The sequence below is a fragment of the Oncorhynchus clarkii genome, chromosome 7 (assembly GCF_045791955.1).
Source record: "Oncorhynchus clarkii lewisi isolate Uvic-CL-2024 chromosome 7, UVic_Ocla_1.0, whole genome shotgun sequence".
NCBI lineage: Eukaryota > Metazoa > Chordata > Actinopteri > Salmoniformes > Salmonidae > Oncorhynchus > Oncorhynchus clarkii.
The window spans coordinates 12271533-12289199 of NC_092153.1; the positions used below are offsets into that span (position 1 = coordinate 12271533).

Below are 17667 nucleotides of genomic sequence, written 5' to 3' on the forward strand. Positions count from 1 at the left end.
TAATGCTGCCTTAGACCGCTGCGTCACTCGGGAGCCCCTACTCCATTGTTTAGGGATCTGTTTTTCCTCATAAAATAACTTTGTATACAATGTAGGTTAGGCTATATCTTCAAATAATATTGTTTTAAAGTAATGTTGCAGTCATGGAAAGTCATTCCATGAGCAATAGAAACATTACATATACATATTCTGCTATTTGCATGTGAAAATGTCATGGGATCTATTTGCTCTATTTAAATTGTTCCGCTCGTTGGGCACAATTACATTGTGCACATCTGACAGAGTGTGTCTTTAATTGGCATCAATGTATAACATGTGTAGGCTACCATCTTTTTGTTTATGTACAAAAATATATTTCCGATAGAGGGCATTGTAGAGTTGTATCTATGATGTAACAGCACCATCTCCCGTCTCTGTTGTTGTACGCCCCGAAAACACAGCATCAGCACCAGCGCGTCAACACCACCAGCCTGCCTGCTTTCTGTGCATACTTAGGTTACCTGCCTCCGTTCCACCATGAGGTTTCCATGACAAAGAAAGCGGCGAGACTAGGCCTCCATTCCTCCTTCTCTGTCTCATTTCGCGCAGTTATGTCTTTGGTTCGCGGCTCCCTCTCGCCATGCCTGCGGACCGCCTGTACCTGCTTTTCTCGCTGGTTGTGATCTCCTGCGGGGATGGTGTCGTGAGGGCGGCGCCGGAGGGTGGTGTCCTCGGCGGCCTAATCACGCTGCTGGCCGCCGAGGACAATGCCATCGCCACTGTCCCAAACGGATCCATCACCGGCCAGACGGCCCTTTCTCAGGTTCAGACTCCGTCTGCCCTAACACCAGGTACAGGAGATATTTGCGGTATATTTGGGTTGGGCTGCGGGTTTGAGGGCCTGTCCAGCATGTTAAAATGGTGGGGAGGAAATGTTCAGTGTGGAGAGAATAAAACATTGGGCATGATAACGGAACTGATAATAATTTCTCATTGATAATATCATATAGGACGATGATGATATTAACCTATATGATATTTTGTGTATTTATCTCACTCAACATAGGCTACAACAATAATGCATACAGAAGCCTCGCAGAAATACAATGATGTTTTAAAACAATGTACACGATTGAACGGTTATCAGTAAACCTATGCACACCGGTTTTACCAACTTTGTCTTCACCTATTGTAGAGTATCCTACGCATTCAATATCAAGTATTTTACTAAGATTTATGACTTTCACTGCAATCTAAGTCTGTCCCCTCGACAGATTCCCCGGGCAGCTAATCGGATTTAGTGTTATGATTTTATTTGAAGGTTTTCGAGATTAGGGGATTATCAGTATGGCCAGTGTGAAACTGTGCTTGTAATGATCAGGGTTTTAATCCTTTAGTACAGAACACTCACACCATATCTTTTTCACCATTGCCTTGCTTCAGAAGTCCTTTATTTAATTGACTAAGCCTCATCATATTAGTTAGAGTTATTATCACAAGTAACTATGATCAGATTAGATTAGTAAACAGATTGTAGTCTATAAATAGGCTACATTTGATCATTGTTGCTGATTTGTCGGGGCAGCCTTGTATGCTAAATAGGGCCTGGCCTATAGTATCAGTGTGTGTGTTGGTGGGGCAGGGGTGTGTGCTGTGCATATGAAGTGTGTGTGTGTGTGTGTGTGTGTGTGTGTGTGTGTGTGTGTGTGTGTGTGTGTGTGTGTGTGTGTGTGTGTGTGTGTGTGTGTGTGTGTGTGTGTGTGTGTGTGTGTGTGTGTGTGTGTGTTGTAGGGGAGGGAACGTCGTCTGACATCGCACAAGGCCTCTCACAGATGCTACAGCACTTTGATCTATTTTTCATTACCTCTCACAGATTCAGCTCTCATCACATTTCCGTGTGCAGTTAAGGTTCCTGAGATAATTCATAGAGCTGCCACTGAATCTGAGGAGAGACTGTTTAAATGGGATCCCTGCATTCACAAAGCCACACACCGGCATACACCTTCAGATAAACCTTTGAAAACACCTTTAAATGCACCTCCTTGGTCTTTTAGTGTCTTGTCTCTTTGTATGTGGCTTTGTAAATGATTTGTTCCACCACAAAGGCTGTGTTCTGCACTGGTACATTATATGAACATACATTAGTGTTCTGCAATTCTAGTGTAGAAAATCAGCCATACAAACAAAGGTTTAATATTACTTTGTCATTGCAATACACAAACTGCCTCACTTCCTGTGTTTCACTTCCCGTTTCCTGTGTCTCCCCAGAGCCGCCCTTTGCCCTGAGGGTCCTGGTGAAGGATCAGGTGACCCGGCGGCGCCTGGGCGGGGCCCAGGTGGGGGTGTTTGTCAACCACACCCTAAGTAGCCAGGCCCTGACTGGGGAGAAGGGAGAGGTGCTGCTCAGGGTCCCCTACAGCCTGGGACTCAGCCTCACCATTGTAGCTAGCATGGAGGGATACGTCCTCACCCTGTTGCCCTGGAGGACCACCAAGAGACCTAGTGAGTAGCACTGTGACAGTCTGGCCCCACCTGGAGGAGCCCCTGAGAAGCACCCAACCAGCTGACCTATGGGTGTCGGGTGTGGCTAAATTCTAGAGTTTAAACTGGGATAGTTCACCCAAACTACTAAATGATATAGCTGTTTGTTTCCTTTCCTTTAAAGCATTGATTTGACACAATGAGCAAAATAAGGTGTTCGCCTACTGTGTCACATAGCACATTAGCATCAGTGTTTGTTTTTGTTTTTGCGTTGGAGCAAAGCACAATTTAATGCCGTACACTGCATTAATTGTATTGATTTCTTACTGTCAGAAGCAGGATGCACTCACAATGTATAGAACGTGTAGCCAGCAAGTCTGAGGCAAGCGTTTTGTGCTGAAATGTAACACCATAATGCCATGTCATATCTAGTGTCAGCTAATTGCAGCTGTATTGAATAAGATGTTAAGGGGACTCTGACCACCATTTAGACATGCTATATTTAGTAAGAAGAGACAGCTGCTCTTAGGGCTGCTGTCTCTCTCTGTCTCTCTGTCTCTCTCTGTCTCTGTCTCTCTCTCTGTCTCTCTGTCACTCCATCATCTATCTCTCTGTCACTCCATCATCTATCTCTCTCTCTCTCTCTCGAATAAGGCAGAGCAAAGGAGAGAACGAAAGAGAGAGAACAGAGAAAGATAAAGAGAGAGAGAGAACAGAGAAAGATAAAGAGAGAGGGGCAAAGAAAGAACTGAGGGAGAGGTGACTGGTGGTACAAGCTATGCTCAGCGTCATCAAAAGCCACTTCCCTTCTCTCTAGTCTTACACGCAGGACCATAAAAAGCCCTTTTCAATGTCGCCATCTACTGGTGTCTTTGTAGAAGTACAGGAACATGACACTACAAAGGGACCCTTTTGAAGGTACATCTCAATAGTGTCTAGTGATTTCCTGACTGGAATGTCACCTGACCTGACCTCATGTGTATACAGTATTCTCCTCAGTGACCTTATCGCTGCTCCCTCAAAACCAAGGCAACATCTGGCTGTTTGACGACTCCGTGCTCATCACTGGGAAGTTACCTGGTATGTGCACACATCTGGAAACTGTCACTTCAACATAACCCTAAATGTGATGCAACATCTTACTCTTTGAACAATTTTAGTCTACTGTGGCAGAAGTGCTTTGGTAGAGGGAATGAACTCCATCAGGTCTTTTTCTTCTTATTTCCACAGACATCTCCTACCAGCCCAGCGTTCAGTTCCCCAAGAGTCACCTGATGCTCTCTGATGGCAGTAACACCTCCACAGTGATGGCCTACCTGACCGTGCCACAGCGCCACCTAGGCAAGGACTGTGTCAACTGCACCCCAGGCATCATTCACAACAAGTCAGGTGGGCTCAGCAAATCGAATACATGGAGTACAGTGCACCAACTAATGGTAATGTGAGGTGGTATTGATACATGAAAGTAAGCATTGAACACTTCCAAGATTGAGGAATACTTCAAGATTCTGAGCTGAAGTAGCCCTGTTCATTTGCTGAAAACTATTCCTCTTTAATGATGTAGTGTTTGTAGAGCCTGCATATTTTTAAACGTTGGACATGTTGTAATTCTCTCCCGTGTGTTTGTATGTCACAGGAGGTTGGTGGCATCTTAATTGGGGAGGACGGGCTCGTGGTAATGGCTGGAGCGGAATTAGTGGAATGGTATCAAATACATCAAACACATGGTTTCCATGGTTTCCATGTGTTTGATGCCATTCCATTTGCTCCCTTCCAGCCATTATTATGAGCCGTCCTCCCCTCAGCAGCCTCCACTGTTGTATGTGTGTTCAGTGTTCAGGAGTGTTGAGTTGCGGGCGATGGCAGCGGTCAGCACTCTGCTGTACTCTGGTGGTCAGGAGGTCCAGGTGAAAGGCCCCATCCAGATCTCCCTGCCCCTGGCACACACCACCAACCTGAGGCCCTCGGACACCCTCCCTGCCTGGGACTTCAACACCAAGACAGGTGGGGAATATAGCTACTAGAGAAGTTTGTGGTCATACGCACGTCATTAAAAACATACAGCAGGCGCTGGGTTAATAAAGAATACTTGTAAAGAACAGGAAGGCCTGGACACTGTTTATGCTCCCAATTCACCTCTTTATTGACACTGTTTATGCTCCCAATTCACCTCTTTATTGACACTGTTTATGCTCCCAATTCACCTCTTTATTGACACTGTTTATGCTCCCAATTCACCTCTTTATTGACACTGTTTCGATCCAAACCGGCTCTTCGTCTGGTCAAAACGAAGATGAAGATCCGGTTTGGATCAAAACGTTGTCAATAAAGAGGTGAGAATTGGGAGCATGAACAGTGTGCAGGCCTTCCTGTTCTTTACGAATATAGCTATTAGTGCAACAGAAGGACTAGGACTGGAGCTACCTTAGTAACTTGTTCAAAGGCTTTGTTTACAAAATACTTCCTGTGTTCACTTACTTTGTGGAACTGGAAGTATCTGCTTGTGTCTTCCAAGTTTTACTTCATACATTTTCCTCACAATGTTTCGTCCTCCAGGTGCTTGGGAGAACCAGGGTCTGGGGATAGTGAAGTTGGTTGGAGATCATCTGGTCTGGACCTACATTGCTTCTCACCTGGGTTACTGGATCGCTGCACCCCTACCCTCCTCCAACGGTATAACGATTGTAACGATCCAAAATGAAGTTTTCGTGAATTGAATGTTACAAATGAACTAAATGATGGAGTCTCACTCTTAGTATTGTCTTCAAACATGGCTTACTTTTCTTTGAGAACATATTGACCACAATCAACATAATATAATCAACTCATCTCTGTCTGTACCTGTCTAGGTTATATGGGCCATGCCAGCTCAATGGAATTCCTCTCCTACCACACCTACCTGCTCGTAGGAATACTGGGTGGGACTCTGGTTATAGTCTTGGGGTTTCTGGCTGTGCTGCTGTGTCAATGTGGGTAAGAGACCAACCTAATTAACTAACGTTACTGATTGTGTGTCAACTGCAGCTGGAAATTTCACAGATGGGGGTGTGTGGGGCGAAGGGGGTTGTACAAAATGTTTACAGTTAGTTATACAATTTAAAACATTTGAATGGCCAGGATTGTTCTACAAATGATTGACACAAATGCTGATTATATGAAGTTAAACATACACATAACAAAGATCCCCCAAAAGACCCACTGGGTATTGACTACCTTCTCTGCTTCTCAATCAACCTGCTGTGTTGACTATCATCTGCAGAGGTTCCGGTTCCTCTCGTGGGCCGAGGAGGAGAGCACGGTTCTCGAAGCGGTCCGCTCTGAAGAAGGACCAGACCACCTCCACCCACATGGAGGAGGGCCATGCCATGATGTCCTTCCACCCCGGAGACAGAGCCCATGGCCTGGCCTCGCGCAGCGTCCAGTGTGACCCCTCCACCCCCAGGCACAACAAAGCCAACTACAACATCTATGTGGAAGACCCCGGGCGTGGGTCCGCCCTCCTGTATGAAAATGTGGGGAGCGGGGCCAAGGGACCCCAGGCATCACACCACTACATCAACAGTGAGGAGGTGGCCAGGCTGAGGGAGAGGTCCAGCGAGGAGCAGAACAGAGCCCACCTGGGTGGAGGTGCTCAGCTGCTCCACCTTTACAACCAGCCTGTGGCCATCCTCCAGGCCCCGGAGCGCTTCAGCTGCCAGGGTGGGGAGCAGCAAGGATCAGGCTGCAAGTCGGCCACCTTCCCCCGTAACGGAGGAGCCTATGACACCCACTCCCACTCTGAGCAGGGCGGTCATGACAGCTACACCCAGACCCTCCCTAAGAACCCCCACCATGCCCAGGGAGCCAACCCCCAGCAGGGCGGCCAGGACCAGCCCCAGGCCCTGGAGACCACTCCCCAAGGCCCAGCCTGTACTCCTGGGGCATGGGGCCGTTACAGCAGCCTCCCGGAGTCCTCTGTTTCCGTCCCCGGTACTCTGAACGAGGCAGCTGGAATGAGGGCCTTCAGCAGTGGGATGGGGGGCCCCAGTGAACTCCAGGGGATATCAGAGCGTACACTCCTGGAGCTGACCCGAGGCAAGGCCTCGTCGCCTCACCCCAGGGCCTGGTTCGTCTCCCTGGATGGGAAACCAGCCGCCTCGGTCCGCCACTCCATCATAGAGCTCCAGGGACGCCACCCACGGCCCCCCAGCAGCAACGACACCAGCCTGGACTCTGGCGTGGACATGAATGAGCCCCAGCAGAGTGTGAGGGAGGCGGAGCGAGAGAGGCCTTCCATCCGGGGCTCGTTCCCCCATCACAGCAGAGGGCGCTACAGCGAGGATCAGGACCTGAGCAGCAGTGAGAGCGGCACCACCGCCACCTGCACCCCTGAAGACCCCTACCTGAGGAACATTCTGGACGGGAGCAGCGGGGCCATTCCCAATATCCCGGAGGAGCGGGACGGAATGGACACGTCCAGTGCACAGGAGGACAGTGAGTCGAGGGGAACACCACCCCCACGCAGGCTGAGGAAGGTGAGGGAGAAGGGGAGGGCCGAGAAGAGAAGCGCCAGGCACCATGTCAGAGAAGAGAGGCCTCTGGTCAAACGGAGCTAAGGCACTGCTCACCAGAGATGGACTGGGATGGGACTTATTTCATTACCAGTCAATTCTGGAAGTGTATTGACATTATTGGCATTCAGTAGTTAATGGGCATGTTTCATGTCCAGTTGCATGGTCAGTGCTTTTTCCTGAATTGGCTGTGATGGTTACAGAAAGGTTGAATCTGTCAAGAAGGGATTGAGTTTATTGTTGATTGTTTTCCTATAGGGGTCGTATGTTGACGGACGGCTGAGACAATGGACGGCGATGTTAAAGCGTTTTCTGTGGTTTGATGGATGTGTATGCTCCAGTCCTTCTAAAAGGAATAGTTAGATAGATGCTAGTGGACACAGCAGTAGTATGGCTTCAGATCGTCTCATTCCTGGCATCTGCGTCAAAGAAGATGTGTTCTTTACACTGCCTGCGATGAGGAGTTAGAGATACTGTATAGCGAGATAATGAAGGGTAATTAGAGAGGATAGAGGGCTGTATTGGGCTGAGCCGATGAGATCTGGCAGCAGAGACGGACAGTGATACAGTCCTCCTGTACAGAACACTGAGACTTACCCACCGTGATTGCCTGCCTTTACAGGAAATCAATATTAACACCATTGCCTGCTCTGCTCACAGCGTTTAAGACTGGCTGTACCCAGCCATCTGTCTATCGCTCTGTTTATAAACTAGACACTGATTCACAGCTGTCCCTTTTAGAGGTAATCTTTACACCTCTATTAAGGGGGAAATACCATTATTTCTTTGAGAATGCATGAAAGGTATAAAGTAAAATGTTGTGTATGAAAAGAGGAAAGTATGTGTATTTGACTTGTAGTGTGAAGACAATGGAAAGGATTCTCTTCTTAGGGACATTAAGTCTGAGAGATACTAATCCAGTCATGTATTACTTTAACATATTCTTCTTCAAATAGTTAATGTTGATGTTCAATGATTCCTGTTCCACGAGCAGATCTTACACAACACATCGCTGTCCTTACATACAGATGGAGTATGGGGAGGTGGTCAGTTTAAGCTTTCATTGTTCAGTCTAAAAAGCACAGAACACTTTCATTTGCCTGTTTGTGATGCATTGGAGCACAATTGGGAATGATACACATAATATAATTTGATTGGTTAGAACCCACTGCAATGAGAACGTAATAAGCGTAACATAAAACACTCAAATAAATGAAAGCACTCAAATGTTTTTTTTTTTTTTTTTTTGTAAAAAGTGAGGTGGTATTTCAAATGAACACAAACTATATTGCTGTGATGGACTGATACATTTGGTGAAGCACACAATCTCCTCCTGAAAATGATCTGACCAGCGATATCAGTCGTCCTGCTGCTAAATTTGAAACAACATTCATATTTTGCCCATATTTAGTCTTCCTCGTGGTGTGACATCACACACGACAGTCCTTCAGTGTGTATGAGGATAAATACTGTACATGAATAGCTTTATTTGGTATGTACATACTCAAGCATATGATCTAGTATGTGTGATCGTGTATTTTTATGTATGTATGCATACATCGTCCTATCCTTTCTCAGCAACTGCGACGAAAAATGTTCCGAGAGAATGAGAATGCTTCTCAGAGTGAAGAAGAAAGATATGCTTTTTTGAGCCATCATCGCTATTCATAAACCCAAGCTTTAGTGTATGTGCTTTCCTTCGGAGGTTTGTTACATTTTTGTATGTTAGCTTTGGTGCGATGAATAGGTTCAAATGTGATCCGGGGTGTAAAAAGCTTGACGACGTAGCAACTTGTACCTTCTAAATGTAGCAGCGCAAGTTATACACCTGACGAATGCGGCGATGATTTATGAAGCTTAAAATGATTGAATGCTGATCATGTTGTTGTTGTTGTTGTCGCCACTGATGAAGGTTATGAAAAACAAGATGTTTCAACCGTTGGAGAATTGTATAAAGTATAGTATGTAATAATATTTCTCAGAGACAAAACAGACCCCACTGGCCCATCCTTTTCAAAGTGGCCTTCACTGAATGTATTTCCTTGTATTTATATCATTGTAATGTAGTGTATTTCTACTGTCCGTATTCATTTAACATTAACTGGCATTCAGGCTTTTGAAACGGGCATTTCTTGTGTTGATTACGTCAGTATATTACAGTAGTGTGATTAGTCTGCCTTTTTGTGCACTTATCAATGCCTAAGTAATAAACTCACTTGATACCAAGATTATGCATGTCTAATATTTATTCAATAATAAATGTCAACGGAATGAAGGCAGAATAACTATAAAAATGAGCATTGACAACAATTGCATAAACTGCTTTATAATGAAGACCACACAGGGTCTGTCCATAAAATAACAAAATAGAGTTTGGGTATTTTGCTATGGCATCTGCATACTGAGTCCATTCCAGCATGACTATCTAGTGATCAACTACAGCCTAGTAGTGGCCCTTAGATTCCCTAGGCTCCCCAGTCATGGACACCAGCTCAGAGGTCCCAAGCTCCTCCCCCTCTCCCAGTGGGACACACCGCCCCAGCAGCCTCCTCAGAGCCAGACGGAACTCCCTCGACGCAAAGTAGTACACAAACGGGTCAAAGCAGCAGTTGAGGCTGTTGATGCTCAGCGCTAGTTTATAGTATCTGTACAGGCTCTTGCCCTGGGTGTGGAAGACTACGTGCAGGCCATGAAGGGTGATGGTTGGTAGGTAACACACCACAAAGCACAGGGTTGCCAAGGCGACTGTGGTCTGAGCCCGTCGCCTTGACAACACTTCCATCTTACCATCACTGCCTTCAGCTGCCGTCGGCAATGACCTGTGCAGGCCTCTGGCCACGGCAACGTAGCAGCTGACCAGGACGACTAAAGGCAACACGTAGAACATCAGCAGAACCACTAGGAAGTAGAGATAGGCTACTGATTGGTGAATGAACAGTTTACGTGGAAGCACGTCGAAGCAGGTCGTGATGTTTAGCTCGACGACCCGGAGGGTGAGGTCACGGAGGAGCAAGGGTGTCTGAGTAATCAGAACAAATGCCCAGATGAGGACGCAGGTGATGGTGGCTCTCCGGGCGGTGCGCCAGTGTTTGGTGCGTAGCGGGCGTACGACACCGCAGTAGCGCTCGAGCGCGATGGCACAGGTGGTGAGGACAGAGCAATGCATGTTGCAGTTGAGGGCTGTGGTGGTGAGGCCACAGAGGGCAGCGCCCCACGGCCAGTCATTACCCCACAGGTGGTACAACACCTGAGAGAGAGAGAGAGAGAGATGGGCTTAGTGGTCATCAAATATTAGCTATGTCCAACTAGAACGGAAAAGTTTATTTGGAAACTTTGTGACATGTGACAGCAATAACAGTGCAGATTAGTTGTAACCGGTGCCAGAGACAACTTTGTGCTTGGCACTTACAGCATGACTGCGCTGTGTGTTACCTGTAGTGGCAGTGACTCACCTGTAGGGGCAGGAAGGCGCTGTAGAGCAGGTCTGCCAGCGACAGGTTGATGGCAAACACAGACGTGGGAGTGTGGCGTTTGTAATGGACATTCAGCAGTGCTACCAGAGACAGCAGGTTGCAGGGCGTACTGCACACAAACACAGACAGGTAAATAACAGGCACAGCCACGGTCATCACAGGACTGACCAGCATCTCCAGGGTGGCATTGTTGACACATCTGGCCACCTCAACTGAGATGTTCATCGTGAATGACCACAACAGTAACTTGACCACAGCAACAGGGGGAGTTGACCAGGGTGACCGCTCCTGTCACTTAGGTTGGTGTACAAGCATCACTGGGAATGATAAGGGAAGAAAAGAGAGTGTTATATATTTCATTTGAATACACCAAAACCACACTATGTTAGAGGAAGTGAAAGATATTGGTTAGGCAATGAGAGAGTAGTGTTGTCGAATGCAGAAACAGTGTGATGCCAATTCATCCATGTGAAAGACGAACAATGTTTTCCCCTCACACTATACTAACGTTACACTAGTTTCACTATTCACACTGTGACTACAACTGGAGAAAGCCCCTGATGTTCCCTTAAGGGGGGAAGTTATTGTAATGCTCACATGGGTCTTTCCATCATGCCTATTTCACATCTGTGTATGTGGAAATACAAATTGGAACAGGAAATGTACTGTCATAAACAGCTTGAGGTGAAGTTAGTTACTTTTTCCTATTGACATATTATTTGTATTTTACATGTATTCTACATGCTATTGAACTATTTCTCTAGTACAGAGTTTCCAAAACTCGGTCCAGGGGGCCGTGTAGTTTTTGCACTACACAGCTGATTCAAATAATCAAAGCTTGATGATTAATTGGTTATTTGGATCAGCCGTGTTGTGCTAGGCAACAAAAAAAAATGTGCACCCAGGGGGCCAGGAACAAGTTTGGGAAACCCTGATCGAGTACAGGGGCTCTCCAACCCTCGAAGGGTTTTCACTCCAACCCCATTTGTAACTAAACTGATTTAGTTTATCAACTAGCTAATTATTATAATCAGGTGCGCTAGATTAGGGTTGGAGTGAAAACCTACAATACGGTAGCTCTCCGGGAACAGGGATGGAGTGAAAACCTACAATACGGTAGCTCTCCATGAACAGGGTTGGAGTGAAAACCTACAAGACGGTAGCTCTCCAGTAACAGGGTTGGACTAAAAACCTACAGGACGGTAGCTCTACAGAAACCTGGTGGGAGAGAAAACCAACAGGATGGTAGCTCTCCAGTAACAGGGTTGGAGAGGCCAGATCTACAGTACCGGTCAAAGGTTTGGACACACCTACTCATTTAAGGGTTTTTCTTTATTTTTACTATTTTCTACATTGTAGAATAATAGTGAAGACATCAAAAATATGAAATAACAGATATGTAATCATGTAGTAACCAGAAAAGTGTGAAACAAATCTAAATATATTTTATATTTGCGATTCTTCAAAATAGCTACGCTTTGCACACTCTTGGCATTCTCTCAACTAGCTTCATGAAGTAGTCACCTGGAATGCATTTAAATTAACAGGTGTGCCTTGTTAAATGTTAATTTGTGGAATTGCTTTCCTTCTTAATGCATTTGAGCCAATCAGTTGTGGTAGGGGTGGTATTCAGAAGATAGCCCTGTTTGGTAAAAGACCAAGTCTATATTATGGCAAGAACAACTCAAATAAGCAAAGAGAAACAAAAGTCCATCATTACTTTAAGACATGGTCAGCCAATGCAGAACATTTCAAGAACTTTGAAAGTTTCTTAAAGTGCAGTCGCAAAAACCATCAAGCGCTATGATGAAACTGGCTCTCATGAGGACCGCCACAGGAAAGGACGAGGATACGTTTATTGGAGTTAACTGCACCTCAGATTGCAGCCCAAATAAATGCTTCAGATTTCAAGTATCTAAATTAAAAAATAAAATAAAAATTGTGATATGCACAGGGTGCCGTGTTTCGCTACACCTGCAATAACATCTGCTAAACACGTGTATGCGTGTTTAGAGAAAGAATGCCAACAGTGTGCAAAGCTGTCATCAAGGCAAAGGGTGGCTACTTTTCTAAAATATAAAATCTATTTTTATTTGTTTAACACTTTTTTTGGTTACTAAATGATTCCATATGTGCTATTTCATAGTTTTGATGTCTTCACTATTATTCTACAATGTAGAAAATAGCACAAAAAAATACAATTGAAATAAAACTGATTTTTTTTAAGTGCATTGAGCATGATCCTTTCTGCCGTGTGACAAATAAAAATAATCTAGATTTTTTTTTTGTCCATAATAATCTTACCATGTAGGCAATACATGCGCTCTAGACAACAGCGCTATCTGCGACCTGCTCGCTGTTGGATATTTAATTTTTTATTTATATCACCTTTATTTAACCATGTAGGCAAGTTGAGAACAAGTTCTCATTTACAACTGCGACCTGGCCAAGATAAAGCAAATCAGTTCGACACATATAACAACACAGAGTTACACATGGAGTAAAACAAACATACAGTCAATAATACTGTAGAAAAATAAGTCTATATACAATGTGAGCAAATGAGGTGAGGTAAGGGAGGTAAAGGCAATAAATAGGCCATGGTGGCGAAGTAAATACAATATAGCAATTAAAACACTGGAATGGTAGATTTGACAGTAGATGAGTGTGCAAAGTAGAAATACTGGGGTGCAAAGGAGCAAAATAAATAAATACAGTAGAGGAAGAGGTAGTTGTTTGGGCTATTTATAGATGGGCTATGTACAGGTGCAGTGATCTATGAGCTGCTCTGACAGCTGGTGCTTAAAGCTAGTGAGGGAGATATGTGTTTCCAGTTTGAAAGATTTTTGTAGCGCATGTGCCTATACCAGAGTGGGCACACTCACTATATAAGGCAAACAATTGTGTGAGAAACCCACCAGTAGAGTTAAAAATGTGATGGAAACCCATTTAAGTTGTATTTTTTATTCGGTACATGGGAATTTAACCGCAAATGGTATTTTTATGTGCACCACGTCACGACGCACAGCCTTTTTATTTGCAACAAGTAAATATGGTTTTATGAAAAAAAGAAGAAAAAAAACGTTGTTTTTCGCATGAAAATCTGTCGCCAATCGGATGGAAAACTAGCTAGTGTCAGTGATTTAACAACTATAGAAATACAACTGTGACCAAGAATTAAACATAACACTTAAGCTAACATCTACATGGAAGAAATTTGATCTGTAAAATCTAAACTGATTAATGAAATGTATTGTTGGTGACTTACCTTTATGCACATGTGATGCGCACTGTCAGTGCTGCTACATTCAAGTGGGTAATCAGCCATATCACACAGGAAATGTGGTAGAAATGATTTGTTCTGTGTCCTGCTCAATGACAATGATGTTGGTTCGCTATCACTCACCACTAAGGAACTGAACATGTGCCTGTAGTGTATCAGGTTGCATGCTGTTGACACTTGTGGTGAAAAGGCACTATCTGTGTCACTGCAAAGGAAAATACTTGTAGCTGAACACAACAGTTGGTGGAGACAGAAAGGAAACCACCTACTGTACCTTTACTCCCTGTTCTTAAATGAAATACACATCTTACTACTATGCAAAAGTATTGTCCTCTCATATCACCAATATAGTACTGTTTAATACAAAATATATAATGAACAAAAATATATTTGAAACATGCAACAATTTCAAATATTTTACTAAGTTACAGTTCATATAAGATATTCAGTCAATTGAAATACATTTATTAGGCCCTAATCTATGGATTTCACATGACTGGGTAAGGGCGCAGCCATGGGTGGTCCTGGGAGGGCATAGGCCCACCCACTTGGCAGCCAGGCCAACCCACTGAGGAGCCAAGCTCAAGCCAATCAAAATGAGTTTTTCGTAATTACAGACAGAAATACTCCTCAGCACCCACCACACACACCTTCAGACATCCCGCAGATGAAGATGTCGGATGTGAAGGTCCTGGGCTGGTGTGGTTACACGTGGTCTGCGGTTGTGAGGTCGGTTGGACATACTGCCAAATTCTCTAAAACGACATTGGAGGCAGCTTATGGTAGAGAAATTACCATTCCTTTCTCTGGAAAAAAGCTCTGGTGGACATTCCTGCAGTCAGCATGCTAATTGTACACTCCATCAAAACTTGAGACATTTGTGGCATTGTGTTGTTTGACAGAACTTGCCTTTTATTGTCCCCAGCACAAGGTGCACCTGTGTAATAATCATGCTGTTTAATCAGCTTCTTGATATGCCACACCTGTGAGGTGGATGGATAATCGTGGCAAAGGAGAAATAGTCACTAACAGGGATGTAAACAAATTTGTGCACAAAATCTGAGAGAAATAAACTTTTTGTGCATATGGAACATTTCTGAGATTTTTTATTTCAGCACATGAAACCGAACACTGTACATGAGGCGTTTGTTTTTGTTCAGAGTATGAAATACAAGAATGGGTTGTGAGACGCTGCTGTAGCCTACTCACATCAAAAAGCCGTTGTTAGTTTAGGAAATCACAGTGGAGAGGTGTAAGGAACAGCCCAAAATCACACACACCTGCAGCACAGGATGCAAACTGTTGGTTTCCCACCTCCTGTGCTGCAGGTGTGGGTGTGTGTCTCGACTTCTATGGCAGAAGAAGTCCGCTAAATTGTACCAAAAATTTGTATTCTTTTTATTGTATTGTTTTCCAAGATACAAACACATCCCAAGTAATAAAGATAATACAAAGGCAGGTAAAAAAATACACAAAAAACATGTTTTGTCAGTTGATAGTTTCATTGTGTAGCATTATGAGTCATCAACTGCTGTCATGTACATATTACGGCTGTTTGCGAGTTCACAAAGTACATATTCTACATTTGAGTCCATCTGCTCCACAGACGTATATCAGGAAAAGTCAACAGAATGACACAGTACCTCATTCTTCATCACTGTGTGTACAGAGGAAGTAAATACATACTTCACTGAGAATCTACACCTCTGTGACAGTGGAATCTACTGTACCTAGGGTTACTAGCCTAGTAGATGCACAATGCAAAGAGATTGTAGAACCTAGATAATGTAGGCCTGGCTGTAATGTCCCTTCTCCTGATTACCAAGGTAAAGTATGTGTTAGCAACCATTAACCAATCACTCTTCTCCATTGCTGCCCTCCCCCTCCTCCCCGCTTCGGGCATTGCAGCGGTTGCCATGACGTTTTATGCCCCACACCACGTCAGAGCTGAAGGGGCAGAAGAGGCAGCGGTACATGCCCTGTCTGTGGTTGTGGTAGATATGGTTGAGTAGCGAATACTCTAGTATGAAGGCCTTGCTACACTCTTTACAGCAGTAAGGTTTGGGCACGTCGTGCTTGTAGCTCACGTGGTAGATGGCATGGCCCTTCATCTTGGAGCGCTTGCCGCACAGGCGACAGTTGTAGCGACCCCCCTGGCGCTGGATATATTTGGTAAGGAAGGCCTCTTCCTGCTTTTTGTGTTTGTCACTTTTTTTGTTGTTGTTGGTCTGTAGCTCCTCTTCCTCTTCATCATGATCATCTTCCTCACTGCCTGCTGTAGAGCTTCTATTTCGTTTCATGGGGCTGCCGGCTGAGCGGGAGTCCTCTTCGTTATCCTCGCCTTCCTCCATCTCCTCTAGTCCTCTTTTCCTACCTTCCTCTTTCTTCGCTCCTCCTTTGTCCTCATCCTCCTCTTCTGCCTTGGGCTCACTGAGAGGATGACTACTGTCTTTTGACAGCACATCTACACTGATACCTTCCTGTTCTTCTCCCCCCTCCCCCCTACGCTCATCCCCTTCTCCCTCCTCACCCTGGCCCTTCCCAGAGAGGCAGTGGCAGGTGAGCAGGTGGTCGTAGAGGCGAGGGAACTCCCTGGCCGTGTGGAAACACAAGCTGCAGTGGAACAGCCGTGCCGTGCGCTGGTAGAAGATGGCGTTGCCCAGGCGACCCACAGGCGTGTCATCCAGGCGGCTTGGATGGATCTTAGCGATGTGGATGAGGTAGCTGCAGTGGCTCTTACACTGGAGCAGACAGTGGGGACACTGGAGGTGCTGGAGATAGCTGTCCGACTCCCGGTCTCTGTCCCGCCCCTGGCCGCCAGAGGAGGAAGACTGCCTCTTGAGTTCCATAACAGCTCCCTGTGATTCCTTAATGTCCACAACGGCTTCTTTTGACTCTGACTCATTAACTTCCATCATGGCTGACATGGACTCCTTCACGTCCATTGCGGCTGAAATTGACTCCTTAACGTCTATTGTGGCTTCCGTTGACTCCTCAAAACCCGCCATGGCTGTCTCTGACTCCTTAACCTCCATCACGGCTTCCATTGACTGGAGCTCACTGGACACAGAGGGGAGTGAAAAACTTGCCGTTTTAATGATTGATTATTGTTTATTTGAATAAGACTGAATGTATGTAATACAGAAGTACAATACATCAGTAATGACAACGTAATTTCACAGTTGTCCAAATGCATACAAATTTACAAGCTAGCATTGTAGCACATCTGTACATCAGGAAATCTATGTCACTAACAACATTGAGTGTGCAGTTGTCAACATCTGACACTAGTTTAATCTAGATTCACATCCGACATTGTAGAGGCATAATTCCAACCATGTTCACAGAATGAAAGTATGCTAGTTCATTCCCAAATTGATTTAGCCGAACTCAAGCTAGTTTACTGTGTAAACAATAGCACATAGTTCGTTCGAAAATGTACATTTTAACTCACCTATCAATTCTCAAAAAGCCAATGAAACACACATTCCATATTTCCGTGACTAGATAGACTATGCCTGATTGCTGTTCGTTTACATTTTGCGGAATAATTTGATGAAATAGCAAAAATCTGCTATAATGTAACAGTTTTTCCTCGGGAGCCTTTCCTTGGCTAATCAGAAGTGACGCTCAGCACGTTGACGTGACGTAGCCTCCATCATTAACTCTCTACTCACCGTTTCGGCTCCCTGCTGTTCTGTATAACATAATAATCCATGCGTGGTCTATCCTGAACTTCTTGGTTCGGTTTGTGTTGCTTCTTCTCGTCCTTTTGGCTAACATAAGGTGAAGAAGTATCGGTTCTGCTCGGGCTATCGCTGGGATAAATCGTAGGAACCGCGTCATCCCACAACAATCTCTTTTTCAGTGTATGGAGTCGAAAACATTATTTGCTGAAATG

General features: G+C 44.9%; 3 protein-coding genes across 3 annotated transcripts; 1 reads left to right on the forward strand and 2 right to left on the reverse strand.

The window, feature by feature from the left end:
• Positions 1-483: 483 nt before the first annotated feature.
• Positions 484-9236, forward strand: LOC139412884 (protein FAM171B-like). Its single transcript, XM_071159704.1, has 8 exons — positions 484-830; positions 2248-2481; positions 3448-3540; positions 3691-3849; positions 4294-4464; positions 5017-5133; positions 5310-5433; positions 5720-9236. Exons 1-8 carry the CDS (start codon positions 620-622, stop codon positions 7053-7055), a joined length of 2445 nt encoding a protein of 814 aa, XP_071015805.1. The 5' UTR covers positions 484-619; the 3' UTR covers positions 7056-9236.
• A 2-nt stretch (positions 9237-9238) lies between these two features.
• Positions 9239-13959, reverse strand: LOC139412886 (P2Y purinoceptor 8-like). Its single transcript, XM_071159707.1, has 3 exons — positions 13752-13959; positions 10463-10800; positions 9239-10257 (listed from the first exon to the last, which is right to left on the reverse strand). Exons 2-3 carry the CDS (start codon positions 10706-10708, stop codon positions 9454-9456), a joined length of 1050 nt encoding a protein of 349 aa, XP_071015808.1. The 5' UTR covers positions 10709-10800; positions 13752-13959; the 3' UTR covers positions 9239-9453.
• LOC139412885 (chromosome alignment-maintaining phosphoprotein 1-like) lies at positions 13752-17390 on the reverse strand. Its single transcript, XM_071159706.1, has 2 exons — positions 17221-17390; positions 13752-16826 (listed from the first exon to the last, which is right to left on the reverse strand). The coding sequence occupies exon 2, from the start codon at positions 16811-16813 to the stop codon at positions 15623-15625; it is 1191 nt and encodes a 396-aa protein (XP_071015807.1). The 5' UTR covers positions 16814-16826; positions 17221-17390; the 3' UTR covers positions 13752-15622.
• Positions 17391-17667: the final 277 nt, after the last annotated feature.

What these genes read in the sequence shown, in the direction of transcription:
- LOC139412885 (XM_071159706.1), bottom strand. Translation starts at nt 16,813, where the DNA reads ATGGAAGCCGTGATGGAGGTTAAGGAGTCAGAGACAGCCATGGCGGGT.
- LOC139412886 (XM_071159707.1), bottom strand. Translation starts at nt 10,708, where the DNA reads ATGAACATCTCAGTTGAGGTGGCCAGATGTGTCAACAATGCCACCCTG. An exon ending in GCGCCTTCCTGCCCCTACAG is followed by an intron (nt 10,258 to 10,462) that starts GTGAGTCACTGC and finishes TCTCTCTCTCAG; the next exon opens with GTGTTGTACCACCTGTGGGG.
- LOC139412884 (XM_071159704.1), top strand. Translation starts at nt 620, where the DNA reads ATGCCTGCGGACCGCCTGTACCTGCTTTTCTCGCTGGTTGTGATCTCC. An exon ending in GAGGACCACCAAGAGACCTA is followed by an intron (nt 2,482 to 3,447) that starts GTGAGTAGCACT and finishes ATGTGTATACAG; the next exon opens with TATTCTCCTCAGTGACCTTA. An exon ending in CATCACTGGGAAGTTACCTG is followed by an intron (nt 3,541 to 3,690) that starts GTATGTGCACAC and finishes TTATTTCCACAG; the next exon opens with ACATCTCCTACCAGCCCAGC.